Raw genomic sequence first — 16,510 nt, 5'->3', positions numbered from 1 at the left:
AGCTTTTTTTGCTTGCCTTTCACGGCAATTTGCTTTTCAATTGGCTTGCTTTTCAGGTAGAGCAATTTATTAAAACAAAAAATAAAAAACACAGGAAGCAAACATAAAAAATAAATTGCACGTCACCAATTCACTGTTTTTCTGTGCCAGTCGCACTGCCTTGAATGATTGTCCTGATTCTTTCTGTGTCTGCCTGCAGGACTTCATTTCGAGGATCAATCTTCGACGCGGCTAAGTAGTCTTGAAGACCTGTGCAAAAAGAAAAAAACAGTTATTTGTGTTCCAAACACATCCAGCGCATTATGGTGTCTATTCAGGGTATTTACTATTTGTAACAGCTCAAAGGAAAGTTGTGCTTCTGCCCTCTGGTATGAATATACAAGTATGTAATATGTCCGGATAATCAGGTCCATACATTTTCCGGAGTGCATGTGTGAAAGCAGCTTTACATTAGTGTAGATGAAGCCAAAAGAATCAATAAAAAAACTGATCAAATGCGCAGTTTGCAACCAACATATAAAGACATTTTATACATTTTTTGAGGCTTAAACGTTTGACCCATTGGGCTGCACTGAAGCACGGTGAGAAGCTGCAACAGAGCGGTACGTTTCTCAAAGCAAAACGCTTAGGGGTTTTCTGCTATGAATGGTTCTAAATGATGGGAACCAACATTTTAGGTTTTAGTCCTGGGTTGAAAAACAGCCAACCTATGCTTCAAGTAAGAAACCATTTTCCATTTGTTTCAACAAAGATTTAAATGTTACCTTCCGTGTAAAGCTCAAGCTCACAGAACGCAGTACCTCTCCGCACGTGGGCTCTGGCTCGGGCCGACGCGTTACCAGCTACAGGCGGAGTCAATAGATCAAGAGCCTGGGCAGAGAATAAGAATGACAATTGTGGGTAATTCAGTTCATTCATTTTTGTTTTACAGCAACCAAAAACAAACAAACAACACTGCAGACCTTGGAGGAGTCCTCGATGGCCTTGTGGAGGTTCCTCAGTTTCAGGTGGCAGGCAGCTCTATTCGAATACAAGGCCGGGATCTTGCTGTTTAGCCTGATGGCGAGGTTGTAAGCATTCACAGCTCCCAGATAGTTGCCAGTTATGAAATATTTACTGGAAAAAAGAAAAGTTCAATTTATTTCATATAATTTATATATATATATATATATATATATATATATATATATAATTAAAAAAATGCTAATACATTTTTATTTTATAATTATCGCTACGTTTATTCTTAAGATTTTCTTCTTCAGCCGCTTTGAATGATTGATATTCTATGGGTCGAAAATAGAAACATTACAATTTAGACATATATTTTTTTTTAAATTAAACCTAGTCAAAACTTCCACAAAACTCACGAAATTTGGTACACATATGTAACATCACTAGACTTAAACAAAAATTATATTGACGGCATGAACTAAACCCAACAGGAAGTCGGCCATATTTAATTGAAGGTGCCATTTTAGTCACTTTTATGTAATTTTTATGCTTTGTACTTTCACGGACACCTCCGAGGCAGTTTATCTGATCGACTTAAAACTTAGCGAGTGTCTTCAAGAGACCTTCACGGTTAAAAGTTGTTAAAAGATTGAGTTTTCGTCACACGGTGTGGGCGGGGCAATGCATTGAATTACATGTTTGACAAAACGCCGTTTTTATGTGACTTTTGTCACTTTTTGGTCATTTTCATGCTCCGTACTTTCACATAGTCCTCCTCGGCAATTATGGTAGTTCCGCTGACCACACACCATCTGAGAGGCGTCTTCAGGGCCCTCCGGCAGAGACTCATCGATGGGGTTGCAGAGTTGGGGTTGTTGTTTATTATAGCAAGTAGGCAAGATGGAACAAGCCCAGGAGCAGATGGACAGCATGTCATGACAAGGGCTCCTCACCTGTGTGTGTAAGGATGGGGGTTTTACCTGTTGCTAGTTAGACCAATCTACCGGTGTACAGCCACACTGATCCTGGGCCCAATTACCTATACCCAGGACAGGTGTGTCTGCTCAAACCACACCGTCCCAACACCAAACTGAGAATCCCTGGCTGAAGCCTACTCGCCCCCACTGAGCAGAGGAAAAAAAAGAAAAAGAAAATGCCTGTACTCTGAAAAAGGTAAAAGTTCCCATAACTAAAATACAGACTCTGACACAGGGTTACTAGATCTAAAACTACAGACACAGGGTTCCAATACCTTAAAATAATAAAACGCCGGAATCGGAAACAGGGTTCCCATACCCCAAACCATCAAGAAAGTCAACAAAACACAGCTGGTCCCTTCCAGGGGACCTGGTTCCCAAGAACAGCACAGTCCACTGGTGACCCTCCCCCAGGTCAACGATGCAGACTTGCCCCTCCTCTCTTCTGGAATGTGGGGCCTCGAGCTGCTTTGCTGGCTGGTAGAGGTGTAGCCGGGCTTGGCTGTTGCGGGGGCTGCTTGGAGGGGTGGCCTGGCTGCTGGATGGTCCCGGCGGTGGCTGCTGTGCGGGGCAACTAGCTGCAGGCGATTACCCGTGGTGGTTGCTGTGGCTGCTTCTCCCCCGGTCCTTCGCTGGACCCCCTGGGTGCTGCTGCAGCCAGTTGGGAGAGCGTTATTGCTGGGGCCGCCCATTGACCCACTGGTGGCTCCAAGGCCTCTTTGCATGGCCCTTCTGTGTCCCTTCCCCGTGCCAGAGAGTCCCTGTTCAGGCGCCACTGTGGCAGTTTCTCCTGCCACACGCCACATAAGTGGCGTATTCAGGGCCCTCCGGCACAGAGACACAGACGATGGGGTTGAGAAAACACAAGTTTATTGTAGCAAGGGCTCCTCTCCTGTGTGTGTGGGGATTGGCATTTTACCAGTTGCTTGTTCGACAATGAGCAACAGGCCACACTGATCCTGGGCCCAATTACCTAGACCAAGGACAGGTGTGGCTGCTCAAACCACACCATCCCCACACCACAGCTATTTATCGGATTGACTTCAAACTTGCGTCCCACCGACACTAGCACATCGAGGACCCGGTCACCGCTGATTGCAGCTTTGTTTTTATATTTGATATTTATTTTTATCTTTTTAATCATCATTGACTTACTCTCCCTTCTCCTTTAGCCAGTCGGGGTTCCGCTCTTCATCCTTAAGGTCATTGAGTTCCGCGAGCCCTGCATTTCCCGCACGCCTGGCCTCTGCTTGCTTTTTGAGCCACTGTTAGAATAAAAAATAAATGAGATATTTCTTTCATTGGATGAAGTGGGAGGCTTAGTATGTAAACAGAGAGGGCAGTGGAATAAATCAATGTTTATCTATTTAAATGTTAAGCATCTACAAACGACAAAGGCAGTTTTCATACAATATTTGACTCGTCAATACAATATTTGCAGTGGGGTAGGCTAGGCTCTCAGAAAGGGTGGACACAACTGCAATATTTGCTTTCCAAATTTGAATAGTTGACTCCTCTTGTAGAGCCGTTAACCCTTAGCAGAATATAATTGCCCAGAAAATTATAATTGGGAAAGCCCCAATCCCCTCTTCAAAACAAATACACCTCTCACCTCCTCCTCCTCTGGCACCCTTGACTCCCTGAGAGCCGTGGGGAATGCCCGAGGCGTGAACTTGATCTGAATGTTCCCAGCGGAGCGGGGAGCGGGTGGGTTCTTCACGCGTTTGTTGCCGATGTTGACCTCGGTTCTCGGATCTGCGGATGCAGATCGCAGGCCAAGTCAAGCAGAGTAGTTCGAGAAATAACGGTCAATCATGAATATGTTGTTAAAGGGCTTTACAGGCCCGCACAGTGAAGGAACAACTCTCTCCGGTACAATTCAGTTGTTGTATCTAACGGGGGAATAGTATCTTCGCTCCACAACCTCTTCTTTTGTACGCGAATGATTTGATACTGTCTATTTACTGTATATAGGGTACTGTGCAAAAGTTTTAGGCACTTGTAAGAAAATGCTGTATAGTGAGGATGGTTTCAAAATAAATACCATTAATATTTTTTATTTATCAATTAAAGACATACAAAGTGTGGTAAACAGAACAAAACCTTAATCAAATCAATATTTGGTGTGACCACCCTTTGTCTTTGAAACAGCACAATTTTCCTCGGCACATTTGCGCACAGTTTAAAGCAGGTAGGTTGGTCCAAGCGTCTTGGAGAACTTGCCACAGTTCTTCTTTGGTCTCAATTGCTTCATTTAATCCCAGACTGACTGGATGATGTTGAGATCAAGGCTCTGTAGGGGCTGTACCATCTGTTTCAGGACTCCTTGTTCTTCTTTTCGCTGAAGTATGTGACAAATAACCTCCTGAATCTTGAAGATATTTCTTTATGACTGGCTGTATGTTTGGGGTCGTTGTCATGCTACATACATATTGACACGCTAATGCAGAAGATATTAAATAACCATCTAAGACAAATGTGTGAAACATCTAAAGTGCCTAAAACTTTTGGACACTACTGTATATATACAGTATATATTCAGCTCACCGGGGTTGACGCCGCAGTGACTGGAAGGGCGCTGACTCCGACTCGGGAGCGGTTTGAGTCGTGGCTCCTTCTCCTCCGCCGCTTTTGCCCGCGTCAGTTTCCACGCCTCCAGTTCCGCCGTGGCTTTGGCTCGCTCAGCGTCCTTTACCCGCCGGATCAGCTCTCTCTCCTCGTCCTCGAGCTTGAAAAAAGAAAATGAAAAAATTAAAAATGAATTTGCGGAGTCCAAAGAAAAAAGGAAGTGGCTTGGTGTCACATGTTACATAAGGTCCACTGTATACTGTACCTTCATCATTGTCTCCAGCGCGTATTTCTTGTCTTCTTGCCGCTTCACGGCTTTCACTTTGCAGCCCGCCACCATCTTCTCCTTGTACTCCCACAGCGCCTTCTCTCGGATTAGTTTCATTTGGTCTTTATCGTCTGCAAACATTGTTACACAGTGATGAAAAGTCGAATTGTGAAGTTTGTTTGTGTTGCCAGAATAGTCAAATGTCAACTCAAGTCGAAGTTTATTTGCCACTCCTCAAAAGTGAGAAGTTGCAGCAGACTGGTAAGTTTCTTAATAGTAACGGATTCAGCAAGGTTTTGCTGTGAACATGACATGATGGGGACCAACATTTTCATTTTGATAAGGCCTGGGTTGAAAAATAGCCTACCGATGCTTCAAGTCTAGTTATAGAAGATTCATCTATATTGGGATCAAGGGAGACCAAAAGATTCCAAAAAAGCTTGCTTTCCACCGAATCCCTAATTGCATCCGACAGTCAGACCCCCAGGAATCAGAAGCAGTTTATTCTGCCAGGTATATTTACACACAGTGGTACCTGGACTTACGACTGCATCTACTTACAGCTAATCCAAGATACCAGTAGCGATAGTCACGAAAATTTGTATCGACTTGCGACCGACTGCTCCAAGACACGACCGTGGAAATTTGTAGTTGGCGTGTCGGCGGCCAGTCAGCAACCAGTCAGCAGCCAGTCAGCAGCCAGTCGGCAGTCAGTCAGCAGCCAGTCAGCAACCAGTCAGCAACCAGTCAGCAGCCAGTCAGCAGCCAGTCAGCGGCCAGTCAGCAGTCAGTCAGTAGCCAGTCAGTGGCCAGTCAGCAGTCAGTTCATGGCTTATCGATATTTTTTTCATATTTACTGTGTTTGTGCTGTGTATTTTGTTTATTTCCACCCTTCATGATGAGTCCTAAGAAGAAGATGATGGGAAAAAGAAAAAGGCAATGACTCCCATTGAAACTAAGGAGGAAATCATAGAAAAAAAATGAGCGTAGTGTATATGGGAAAAATTGCTTCGACATACGACTGTTTTAACATATTGACTGTAATTCATTCTTATAGAACAAATAACAGTCGCAAGTCAAGGTACCACTGTACTAGGAATTTGTTCTGGTGAGGTTTGGTGTGTGACATTGCAGACCAGTAGCAGAAACAGCTTAACAGTCCAATAAAATGGAGAACAAAAAGAATAATAAATAAAACAAGAATAAAAAAAGTGAAGTAAAAATGAAGTAAAATAAAAATTGTCAAATATATACAAATAGCCATAAAATACAAAAAAATAAATACAAAACTGAAAATGATACAGGTACTCCTCACTTAACAAGCTACCTGTTTAACGACCGTTCAGACTTAGGACCAGCTCTCTGACCAGTCTGTATTGTACGCTGCGTACAATACCACGGCGTCTCAGCGTCAAGCTTCTCATTGCACATCACCTTTTATATACTATCTATACTATATACACTATATATTATATACACTTTATACACTATATATTATATCAACTATATACACTATATATATATACTATATACACTATATATATACTATATACACTATATACACTATACACACTACATATACTATATACACTTTATACATCTCATTCATTGTGGTTCAGTCAGTCAGTCAGTATTCACTACAGCAACGTTCGCCATCGCCACGCCCACTTACCATGAAATAACACAGGTGCTCGCTTATCGACTAATTCACTTAATGATCTGGTTTTAGGAACGTATCTCAGTCGTTAAGTGAGGAGTACCTGTATTAAAATATAAAAATACACAAAGTGCGATTTCGTATGGATTCGGTGTGAAGCAAGCTTTAAAGTACTGTAGGTATGCTGGATTGAGAGACGATGCTGGGATCGTGGGGACAAGAGATCAGGATGTGTGCTTTACCGATCTTTAATGTGAGGTTGTCCCACAGCCCAGGGGTCTTCTTGGACAGAGTCAGCACTGCAACGCCGTTTCCGATCTTCGCCGAGCTTTTAGCGTCGTCAACGGGTTCGAACAGAAACGCCTCGAACAGAAATGGCGGGTAATGGATCTGAGTGGAAATACATTCATATGGAAGAATAGTGATGCAGACAAGATAAATACCCCAACACCCCAAAACAACACCCCAGCATGTATTATAGCAACTCTTTTTCTTGTACTAATGAAATGAGTACCATGTGTAAATAAAGTAGAGTGAAGCTGAATCCTCAAAAATGTATGTTTATACACTTTAAAATGTATTTTTACAGAAATAGAAATGTTGAATGTGTTACGAGTCAGAAACATTACCATTTCAATATGAAATATGTATAAATTACAAAGTTCTCCTCACTTAACAAGCTACCTGTTTAACGACCGTTCAGACTTACGACCAGGTCTCTGACCAGTCTGTATTGTACACTGCCAACAATACCACGGCGTCTCAGCGTCAAGCATCTCATCGGACATCACCCTTTCTACACTATATATACTATACACAATATATACACTGTATACACTCTATATACTCTATACACTATATACTCTATATACACTATATAAACTATATACACGATATACACTATATACTATATTCACTATATACACTATATACACTATATATACTATATACTCTCATCTCAGTGTCGTTCCTGCAGTCAGTCAGTATTCACTACACTAGCATTTGCCATCGCCAGGCCCCCGATACCATAAAATAAGACGGGTCCTCGATTATCGACTAATTCACTTAATGACCTGGTCCTAGGAACATAACTCGGTCATTAAGTTAGGAGTAACTGTATGGTATATTAAAAGTAACCCTTACGAACAGAAAAAGATACCCTTTAACCACCGCACAAAAAACCCGCTTACATCTGGCTTTTGTTTTTAGTGGGTAAGGTTACAATTGGCATTCATTATCGGGACAAATGATTTATCGGCTCCAGCTCTGATCAGCAGTGATGGAAACATGACACGCAGATAGACATGATATTTTCGCCCCTTAGCCGGCACAATGCGACGCGCTTTGAACTTCCGAGCGTAATGTAAAACGAAAATGTTTCGGGGAAAAAAATGCACGTGCCCGAAATTAGGCATTAAAAGGCAATGCTATCGCCAAACTATATTTTTTACAGCAATTAGGCTCTGTTATAGTCGCTGCAAGCGAGCCGTGTGGGGCATGCGCACAACCAGAGAGCACGAGCATATATTGTATATTTGCGCGTTGCCGTGTAGATGCCGTGGTTATTTTACAAAGAAGTCCCGAGGGAAGGATCTGAATAACTAGAAAATAGAAGTACAATTAAAATAGGGAGTGTTAAATGTTGGTGTATTTATTGTACCTGTATAGTGTAATGAGTAAGGTTTGGCCATTCTACACAGTAGACCCGGGTTTGATTCCCTGTGTGTCAGATACTTGTGCCTTGAGTGAATATTTTCTTGACAGTAAATGCAAGTACAGAAGAATTAAATGGCTGAGGGTTTAAGCGGTTACGGTAAGTGTCATGGACAGACTGTCATTCACTCATTGGGCAGAGGTCATTCAGTGTTTTGGGATGGGTTGTGAATTATCTTAAGCTATTCTAACCCCATTTAGCCCTCCACACTTTTTTTTTTTTTTTTAACCTGTGCCCAGCATGCTGGGCATACAACACAGAGTATTTGTATTCTATTGCATCAACCCCCTTCTTTGGAGAACTATTTATCATGTTTGGGTCTATAAACAACTGATCACTACTCCAAGAGGGGGAGAATCACTACGGGTGAGACAAATAAACATAGAACCAAACAGCATTTACACAAAAACCATGAACATTGGACGACAACATGTATTGAAAAACAATGAATTAGGTCCAGGAAAACTGGAACTACAACTGGTCACGTGGCCTCTTCCTGTCATAGTTATGGCAGTAAATGACGCAGGAAAGGAGAGGAATGCAACCAGGAGGGTGCTGGGGTGCACTCCAAGTAGGTGTGGTGGTGTGTGCGTGTGTGATGGGACCGCCTGTATGTGTGTGTGTGTGTGTGTGTGTGTGTGTGTGTGTGTGTGTGTGTGTGTGTGTGTGTGTGTGTGTGTGTGTGTGTGTGTGTGTGTGTGTGTGTGTGTGTGTGTAAGATGTCCACCGGTGAGTGTACATGACTTATCCCCATAAGTACTGATGTAGAAGGTTCGGTATTATGTTGCAGCACCTTCAAGCAACAGAAAAGGCCCCGAAGCCCCCTGAACTCTGAACTCTGAACTCTGCAGCCCTGTAGACACCCTATGGCTGCAGGAAAGCCCCGAGTACCCTGCCCTGTGGCCACAGAAGAGCCCCGGGCCCCCAGAGAAGCAAGAGGGCTGTGGAACAACTCGCACGCCCAGCCCGAGGAGCATTACCCAGTCCCAGGGAGCACAGGGACACCCCGCACCCCAGGGGCGCACACATACAACCAACCCCCAGGTGCAGGCCCAGAACCTGGGTCGCGGGCGCCAGGCACGGACCACAGGTCCGGAACCCGGACGGCGTTTTTGGATAATTGAGTCCCGAACCAAAGCTGACGATAAATATCCATTGTGTAAAATATGTTGACAAGACGTGCTTATTTAATGTTATTAAAGTGAAATGTTAATTAAAGCAGCTGAACTGGTTACTTTTTTTTCAAGTCTTACTTACATTACGACATGTCATTTTTGTTTATTTATTTATCTAATTTGATTTTAAGTTGGCAGCACAATGCCACAATTAAAATGTTACTGTTAGGGTCACGGCCTCCAAGCGCCACTAGAGGCCGCTCTTGCCAGGTCTGCAGCTTCCCCCTTGAAGCAATTTCACACTCCTGGGATCAATTATCTGCATCACTCACACAGTATTTATTCGACAGTTCCCCAGTCACTCATTGCCAGACTGTCAACTAGCTCACCGGAGTTGTACAGCTACTGGCTCCATTCCTAGCTCCTAGCGCTTGTTTCAAGTCCCGAGCTTATGTCTCTTTGTTTTGTCTTCCCCTTACCTGCTTGTCTCCTCTCGTCAACCCTGTCCGTCCATCCATCTCCAGCCAGCCCGGTTTACCTGCTTGTCTCCGCTTGTCGACCAAGGCTGTCGGTCCTTCTCCATCCAGCCTGGTTCCTGGACCCCTCCTCCCGGTCATCATCATCCCTGCCCAGCCCTGCTCCATCCCTACCTGACCGGGTTCCCCCTGCCAGCTCCACTGTGTGGGCTAATAAACATCCTTTGTCTGCCTCCCGTCTCTCTGTGTCGTGGGTTTGGGTCCCTCGTAGCTCCGGTCGTGACAGTTACGAACCAGATAGGTTTACATGCAATTTTTTGCTTGTTTACAAATAGTTTTTATTTTGTTTTCTATTATCTGAGAATATGTAGGCATAAAGCTGAAGGAACCAATAACATGTATGTGGTGTGGGGATGGTGTGGTTTGAGCAGCCACAACTGACCTGGATCTAGGTAACTGGGATCAGAGTGGCTGCATACCTGTTGCTCGTTGGTTGGTCTAACAAACAACAGGTAAAAACCCCATCCCCACACCTACTGAGGATAGCAGCCCTGTCATGACATATTTCTATCTGCTCCTGGGACAATTCCAGCTGGCCAACTCTCTACAGGTACTCCTAACCAAATGACCTGCCTGTTTAACGACCGTTCGGACTTAAGACCAGCTCTCTGACCAGTCTGTATTATGCATACGATACCACGGTGTGCGCGCTGCTTGCGCGCTGCTTGCGCGCTGCTTGCGCGGCGTATCAGCGTCAAGCATCTCATTGCGCATCACCCTCTATATACTATATACACTATATACCCTATATACACCATATATACTATATACACTCATCTCATCACTGTTCTCAGTCTCAGTCTCGTTCCCGCGGTCTGTCAGTATTCACTACACTAGCGTGCGCCATCGCCGTGCCCCCTTGCCGTGAAATAACACAACCTGGTCCTAGGAACAGAACTCGGTCATTAAGTAAGGAGTACCTGTACAATAAACTGGTGTCTACAATTCGTTCTTCTGTGCGGAAGGTCCCTGAACACGCCACATGGGTGGTGTGTGGTACAATGTAGTTTTCCACTTGCCAAAAAGTGATTGGAACATCTACCTTGTGACTGAAAGGTTGTTTCTGCCTCAAAATGATTTGATGTCACTCTTGATATATTTGACAGATTGCAGTCCACCCAGTCCTTTTTACCAGTTGAAATACATTTAAAGAGCCAATACAACTCACAGTTTTGCACTTGCCAGAAAGTGATTGCAGCTCCTACCTTGTGACTGAAAAGTTGCACTTTTTGGCACGACACCGGCGCCAATTTTTTATAACGGAAACCCTGGCATATCCAGATGCCACACTGAATGGAGGTACAAGGGGAGTTTCAAGGATCAGGTTTACTGGATTTATGAAATGTTGACACTCATATATAGATTCCACTATCTTAACAACTTGACCCCAGAATGCACTCAAAAATGAGGGCTATTGCACACCATTCACGTCAAATTTATGTCAACAGTTTCACCAACAACTAGTTCAAATAGCTATTTTATATTTATGTTGTAATCTCATCTAGCATCTCCTGCAGTTTGATACATTATTATAAACATTTTGAATGGTAAATACAGCAATGAAATCACTACACTGGGAAGAGAACTGAACATTGTGGAGAGGGAGGATATAGACACTGGCTCTGACACTGGAGGTTTAGGCCTGAAATGCTTTCTTTGAACAATGTTTATATAGTTGTTTCAGTTTTGAAGAGTGAATTTGGATGTTTAATTCACAAATAAGCATGAAGCAACCTGAGCAAGAACAGGATCTTGAGCCATGATGCCTGTATGGAGAGTAAAGAAACATTCACAGTAGGGCTGGGTAATGGTGTCAATACCTTTAAGGTATCAACCGAAATAAACCAATACCAAGTAGTGAACGAAACTTCTCCAGTCAAACAACACTTGCATTCAAACCTTTTTGTCCCCAGATCTTGAAAACATGACTATTTGTATGCTTTTGCTTGCAGCCAATCACCGCAAGTGTTCTTCGATTTCATACGGCGTGTGACTACTGCAGCAGCAGCAGCAGCTACAGCAGTGTGTTAAAGAACAGGTTCACAATTTTTCAAGTCAGTCTTAAACAACAGTCAGCTGAAAGAGGTTTTCCTTGCTGTAATCATTCCTCCTGTACTGGCTATTTGTTTAAAATGACGCTGCCCAAATACTTCACTGTACATTTTTGTACAGTTATTAAAAAATATTTCAATAATTTGAACACTTTCAAAATGATTTGTGTAAAAAACATTTGGATGGGGAGGAGTGGTGGCATGTAAAGCAACTGAATTCTTCCATTCACATGATGGGTATAGTAGAAAAAAAAGGTAGTACTCTATTGATCAGTATCACTTTAATGGGACTGGCAGTGATACTGGTATCATCGTTTTTAAACAATACCCAGCCCTAATTCAGAGTGCATGGAGATTCCAGTAAAAGTTTTGGGATGGACCCCTGGTGCTGTTGACTCATCAGAAATAAAATTAAAAACAAATGTGAATGATTAAGCTCATTAGTGGACACCCTAATGTGGTGTAAAAAAGTGGACAAGTATTAATTACAATCATTGTTCGGCTCATAACAATGACATACCAAACTACATAGGCTAATGTGAGATTCAGAAATTAGACAAAAAAATTTAGCTTCAAGTTATAGTAGGCTTACATTCAATGGCCTACATGATGTGAAGTTTGCACAAGTTATTAAATTATTCAAGTCATAAAATGTAGAAAAACTACATTTCGATGTATATAAAGATCAACAACAAAATTCATAGTTAATCCTCGTTATTATCTGCGTTATAATAGTTGCTAAAATATATATATTTTTCAATTAAGCCACTTTTTGTTTGCATGTTGTTGCCTCATAGATTAGACCAAATTATTTGAGCTGAAAGTCGTATATTCTTGTGGCTCAAACGAATAGAGACTACGTCATCCCTATTTCTTTGCCTAAGAGTTGTTAAAATTGATACCGTTAATAACATGTTCCATTTATCTTTGACCTGCTATGGTGAGGTCTACTGTCTCCCTCAGCCACTGCAGCGTTGTGTACAAGTGGCCGTGTTTTGGAGGAGCCACGGTTTGTAGGTTCTGCAAGGCCGTAGCTGGACCCTTCTCGAATCCTGTGCCTTCAGGGTGTGTGGGTCAGTGTTAACCACGCTTTTTTTTTTTTTGTTCTGGGGACACTCTTCACACTTTTTAAAAATTACAAACCATCTATAAATCGTGAAAAGAGCGAATGAGTGCTTACACGAACGCTCCGGACCATTTTTACTGCCATTTCACCTTATATTGTCTTGAATAGGTAAACCAGCCATTTCGAAGAGACCAAGTAAATGCATTTATGCAGAGCAGGCATGGCTGTTATTTCCTCTAATCAGTAAAACAAACAGAATGTTTTAAAACTAGCTTTTCATACTAGATTCAATTATATTTGATAAAAAAACTAATTATTATATTACATTTCTGCCAAGTCCGTTCCGCAAATTCTACACACTGTACCTTTAAGGCTTCCAGTTTGTGGGTTTCAAAATGTCGTCATCCTAACCAAACTCACTGTGACCTCACAGTGGACAAGAAATAACAACTCTATGGGATAAAATATGAAATAAACCAAAATAGAAAAATAATAACAAAAGTGAAAAAAAATATATAAAAACAAGATATAAAATAAATAAACGCATATTTTTTCAACGTACCTTCAGGTACTTCTCCGTGGAGAGGACGTCCACGTCTCCAGCCTTCGTTCCCTTCAGGGGGACCCGGATATGGACGGTGGCTTCGGTCTGCGTCCACGTATAGTCTTTTACAATTAAAGGCATTTTTGGTTTGTTTGTTTGTTTGTTTTGTATGTATATTTCAACCTCTAGATTTTATACACTTTATTTTACTAGTTGAAAAAAAAAAAAAATATACAAAAAAGAACAAAAGACACGAGACTTTCTGTGGAGAACAGACACTCAACGACCAGCGGAACTGTCAGGAAATGGGCTGCGCGTCGCGTTGCCAGGGCGACCTGAGCGATTGATGGGCGGAAGAATTTCACTCACGCGGTCAATTTCTTCTTGTTTTTATAGTTTTACATATTTTTTTTTTTTTTATGAAACTCGTTTTGAACGCATGATTTTGTATAAGCTCGGTATTCACAGAATTGGCATTTTTTGCTCCTCAAGATTCAAGATTCAAGAGGCTTTTTTGTCACATACAAATACATACGTTTATACATATATGCAGTGAAATGTCTTTGCAACGCACCCGGAGATTATGCACAATAGTTACTAAACCGAACATAATAGCTAACCTAATGCCTACCTAGATAACTAACTGAAACTAACTGATTCCTAAAACGTAATGCAGTTAGTGAATAGAATGATATAAATAACATAAAAATAAAACAATACTCAAAAAGGTAATACAGAGTGGGGGTACAAAATAGAAGTCAAGGGAATAGAGTTATGTATATGGGATAGGCTATTTGTATGTACAGATATGTGCAGTAAAGTGCATGTGAATAAAGTGTGTATGGAGATATACAGGACAGTATACAGTACGACACAGCAAGAGTAACACCGAACAGAACAGCAATACAGCGCAGTATGCAGTAACAGTGATACAGTAACTTGCATTACAGTATGCTCCATACAGTACAGTAAGGCAGAGGGGCCAATGTGAGTCACTCAGTGAGGTCAGCATTGACAGTTCTTATGTCTTACAGGAAGAAACTCCGTCTCAGCCTCTCGGTCCTCGCTGTGTGGCTGCGGAGGCGCTTGCCCGATTATTAATAATAATTTGTATTATTATAACAACAATTACAATTAAATTGAATAATTACAACAATTACAAATAAAATTACTAAATTGACAGCTATCTTACTTTTCGTCAGGCTTCAATTTGGGTAAATACTATCACGTTCACGGTTTTTTGTCAAACAAACATGGCCTGTGGGTTAATGATAATAATACTAAAAATGAAAACCTTTTTTGGTTTTCAATGCTTTAGATCAAGGTCCTTCAAAGAATCCCTTATTTTAATGAAGACTTGCACTCCTTGCCTAGACACCTGCACTGTTTTGTTTGATCACCCTGGTATAGATTTAATGTTGCAGTATCCCAGTATTATTAGTATATCCATGTCAGAAATGTGCAGAATGCAACATTTGTAAATTCCTCAAACAGGCGTTTACTCAGAGGTAGCAGGTCAGAGTCGTTCCCTTTCAGATATACATTTCTAGAACTGCGGGTAAAAGTTTTAATTCTAAATGGAATGAAATGGGATGTTTTTAATTCCAATTTTCCATTTTTATTACCGGATAGATACCCATCCAAGATTTGGGTTCGCTCTATATAACTTGCTGTAGATGTTTCTATTACTGTACTCTGTTTCAGTGAGCAAATCGTGACTAGGTTTCTTTCCAGTCTGTGATTTAAAGTGTTTCAGTGCAAAGTCACAGTTGGATGACATTAAATAAATAATTGCTTTATTCAAGCTTTTGTAAATGGCCCAGATGTTCTCTTGGCGAAAAATGCAATAATTTCTTCATATCACTGATGCTCACATGCATTTTTTCTTATAACCTATGCTTGCATAACTAAGAGGGTCACGCTACCCTTTGAGTTTTGTCTGCACCATGTAATTCTCTATCTTGTGAAGGCCGTAGCACTTCTCCAGTTTGTGTGTGTAGAGATAAGACAGTATGATGTTCACACATACCAGTACTTTTCTACATGAGGGGCCTAGTCCATATAACCAAACCTTACGTTAGAATGTTCTTTATACTTTCCACAGACTGCTTTGCTGTATGTTGTGAAATTATCTTGAGATCTCAATAAATAACTATTTGTATAATTGTACTGTGAGACCCGAGGTTGGTTTTTAGAGTGCTCAGATGTGAGTTTAGCTCAGAAAGTTCTTCAAGCTTAAGTGCCAGTCCCTGAAGGGAATGGGTGATGGACTATGAAACCCGCTGACAGGACGTGGTTTCCATCAGTGGTCTACTCAGTGGGCCTCAATCGCAGAATCAGGACATCTTTCAACAACAAGATGTCTCGGCCAAGATCCAAGTCATACCGACTCAGACTGGAAGAAGTCTTGATCTCTACTCAGGCATATCCAGAGATAACACCTTTTGAGACTCACTCCTGAAAAACACTCTCCTCCCCCACGTCAAAGCCAAGGTCGTCACAACATGCCTCTCATGGGAAACAACAGAGCTGAGCACTGCTTGGAATCATGCCAAACACGGTGAAAGAAACTTCACAGATAAAAATGTTAAGAAAAAAGACAAGCTACAGATTGCCCAGCTCGCCTACTACCAGGGTAGGGGCCCAAGCCATTCTCCCCAGCAGCAGCAAAGGATGAACAGAGACCATGTAACTATTGTCAGAAACTTGGCCACACTTTAAATGAATGCTAAAATCCATTCTTGGTGTCACTCACCAAGTAGATATCATTCCTAGACGCTGCACAGACAATCCCTTTACTTCACTCACGGACCCTTACAGATGATTCTTGGTTGTCCTCTGTAACAGACCAAATTCGGGACGTTGACAAATATGATGTAGGGTTAACGAAAGGTGCTCAGGAGTGAAAGAGTACTTTTAGCTAGCTGTAGGTACTAGGTTTGTACTCAACTTCTCGGAACTAACCAGCCCCTTGTCCGACGTACCTCGAAAGGGTGCTCCAGATCCGCCAGCGGGCGTTTGTGAGGGCAAAGTCAGCTCTCTGTGGGAAGCCAGTGTTCTTTA

The 16,510-nt window shown here is 42.0% G+C and overlaps 1 protein-coding gene across 1 annotated transcript; it reads right to left on the bottom strand.

Moving 5' to 3' along the window:
- Positions 1 to 130: 130 nt before the first annotated feature.
- dnaaf4 (dynein axonemal assembly factor 4) lies at positions 131 to 13,588 on the bottom strand (the record flags this gene model as incomplete). Its single annotated transcript, XM_080002343.1, has 9 exons — positions 131 to 249; positions 765 to 870; positions 963 to 1,116; positions 3,084 to 3,193; positions 3,541 to 3,683; positions 4,476 to 4,656; positions 4,762 to 4,895; positions 6,664 to 6,811; positions 13,466 to 13,588. 9 exons carry the CDS (start codon positions 13,586 to 13,588, stop codon positions 131 to 133), a joined length of 1,218 nt encoding a protein of 405 aa, XP_079858469.1.
- Positions 13,589 to 16,510: the final 2,922 nt, after the last annotated feature.

The sequence above is a fragment of the Zeus faber genome (genome assembly GCF_960531495.2).
Source record: "Zeus faber genome assembly, chromosome: 6".
Lineage (NCBI taxonomy): Eukaryota > Metazoa > Chordata > Actinopteri > Zeiformes > Zeidae > Zeus > Zeus faber.
The sequence above is the reverse complement of the archived record's forward strand: the minus strand, read 5'-3'. Positions and strand labels throughout refer to the sequence as shown.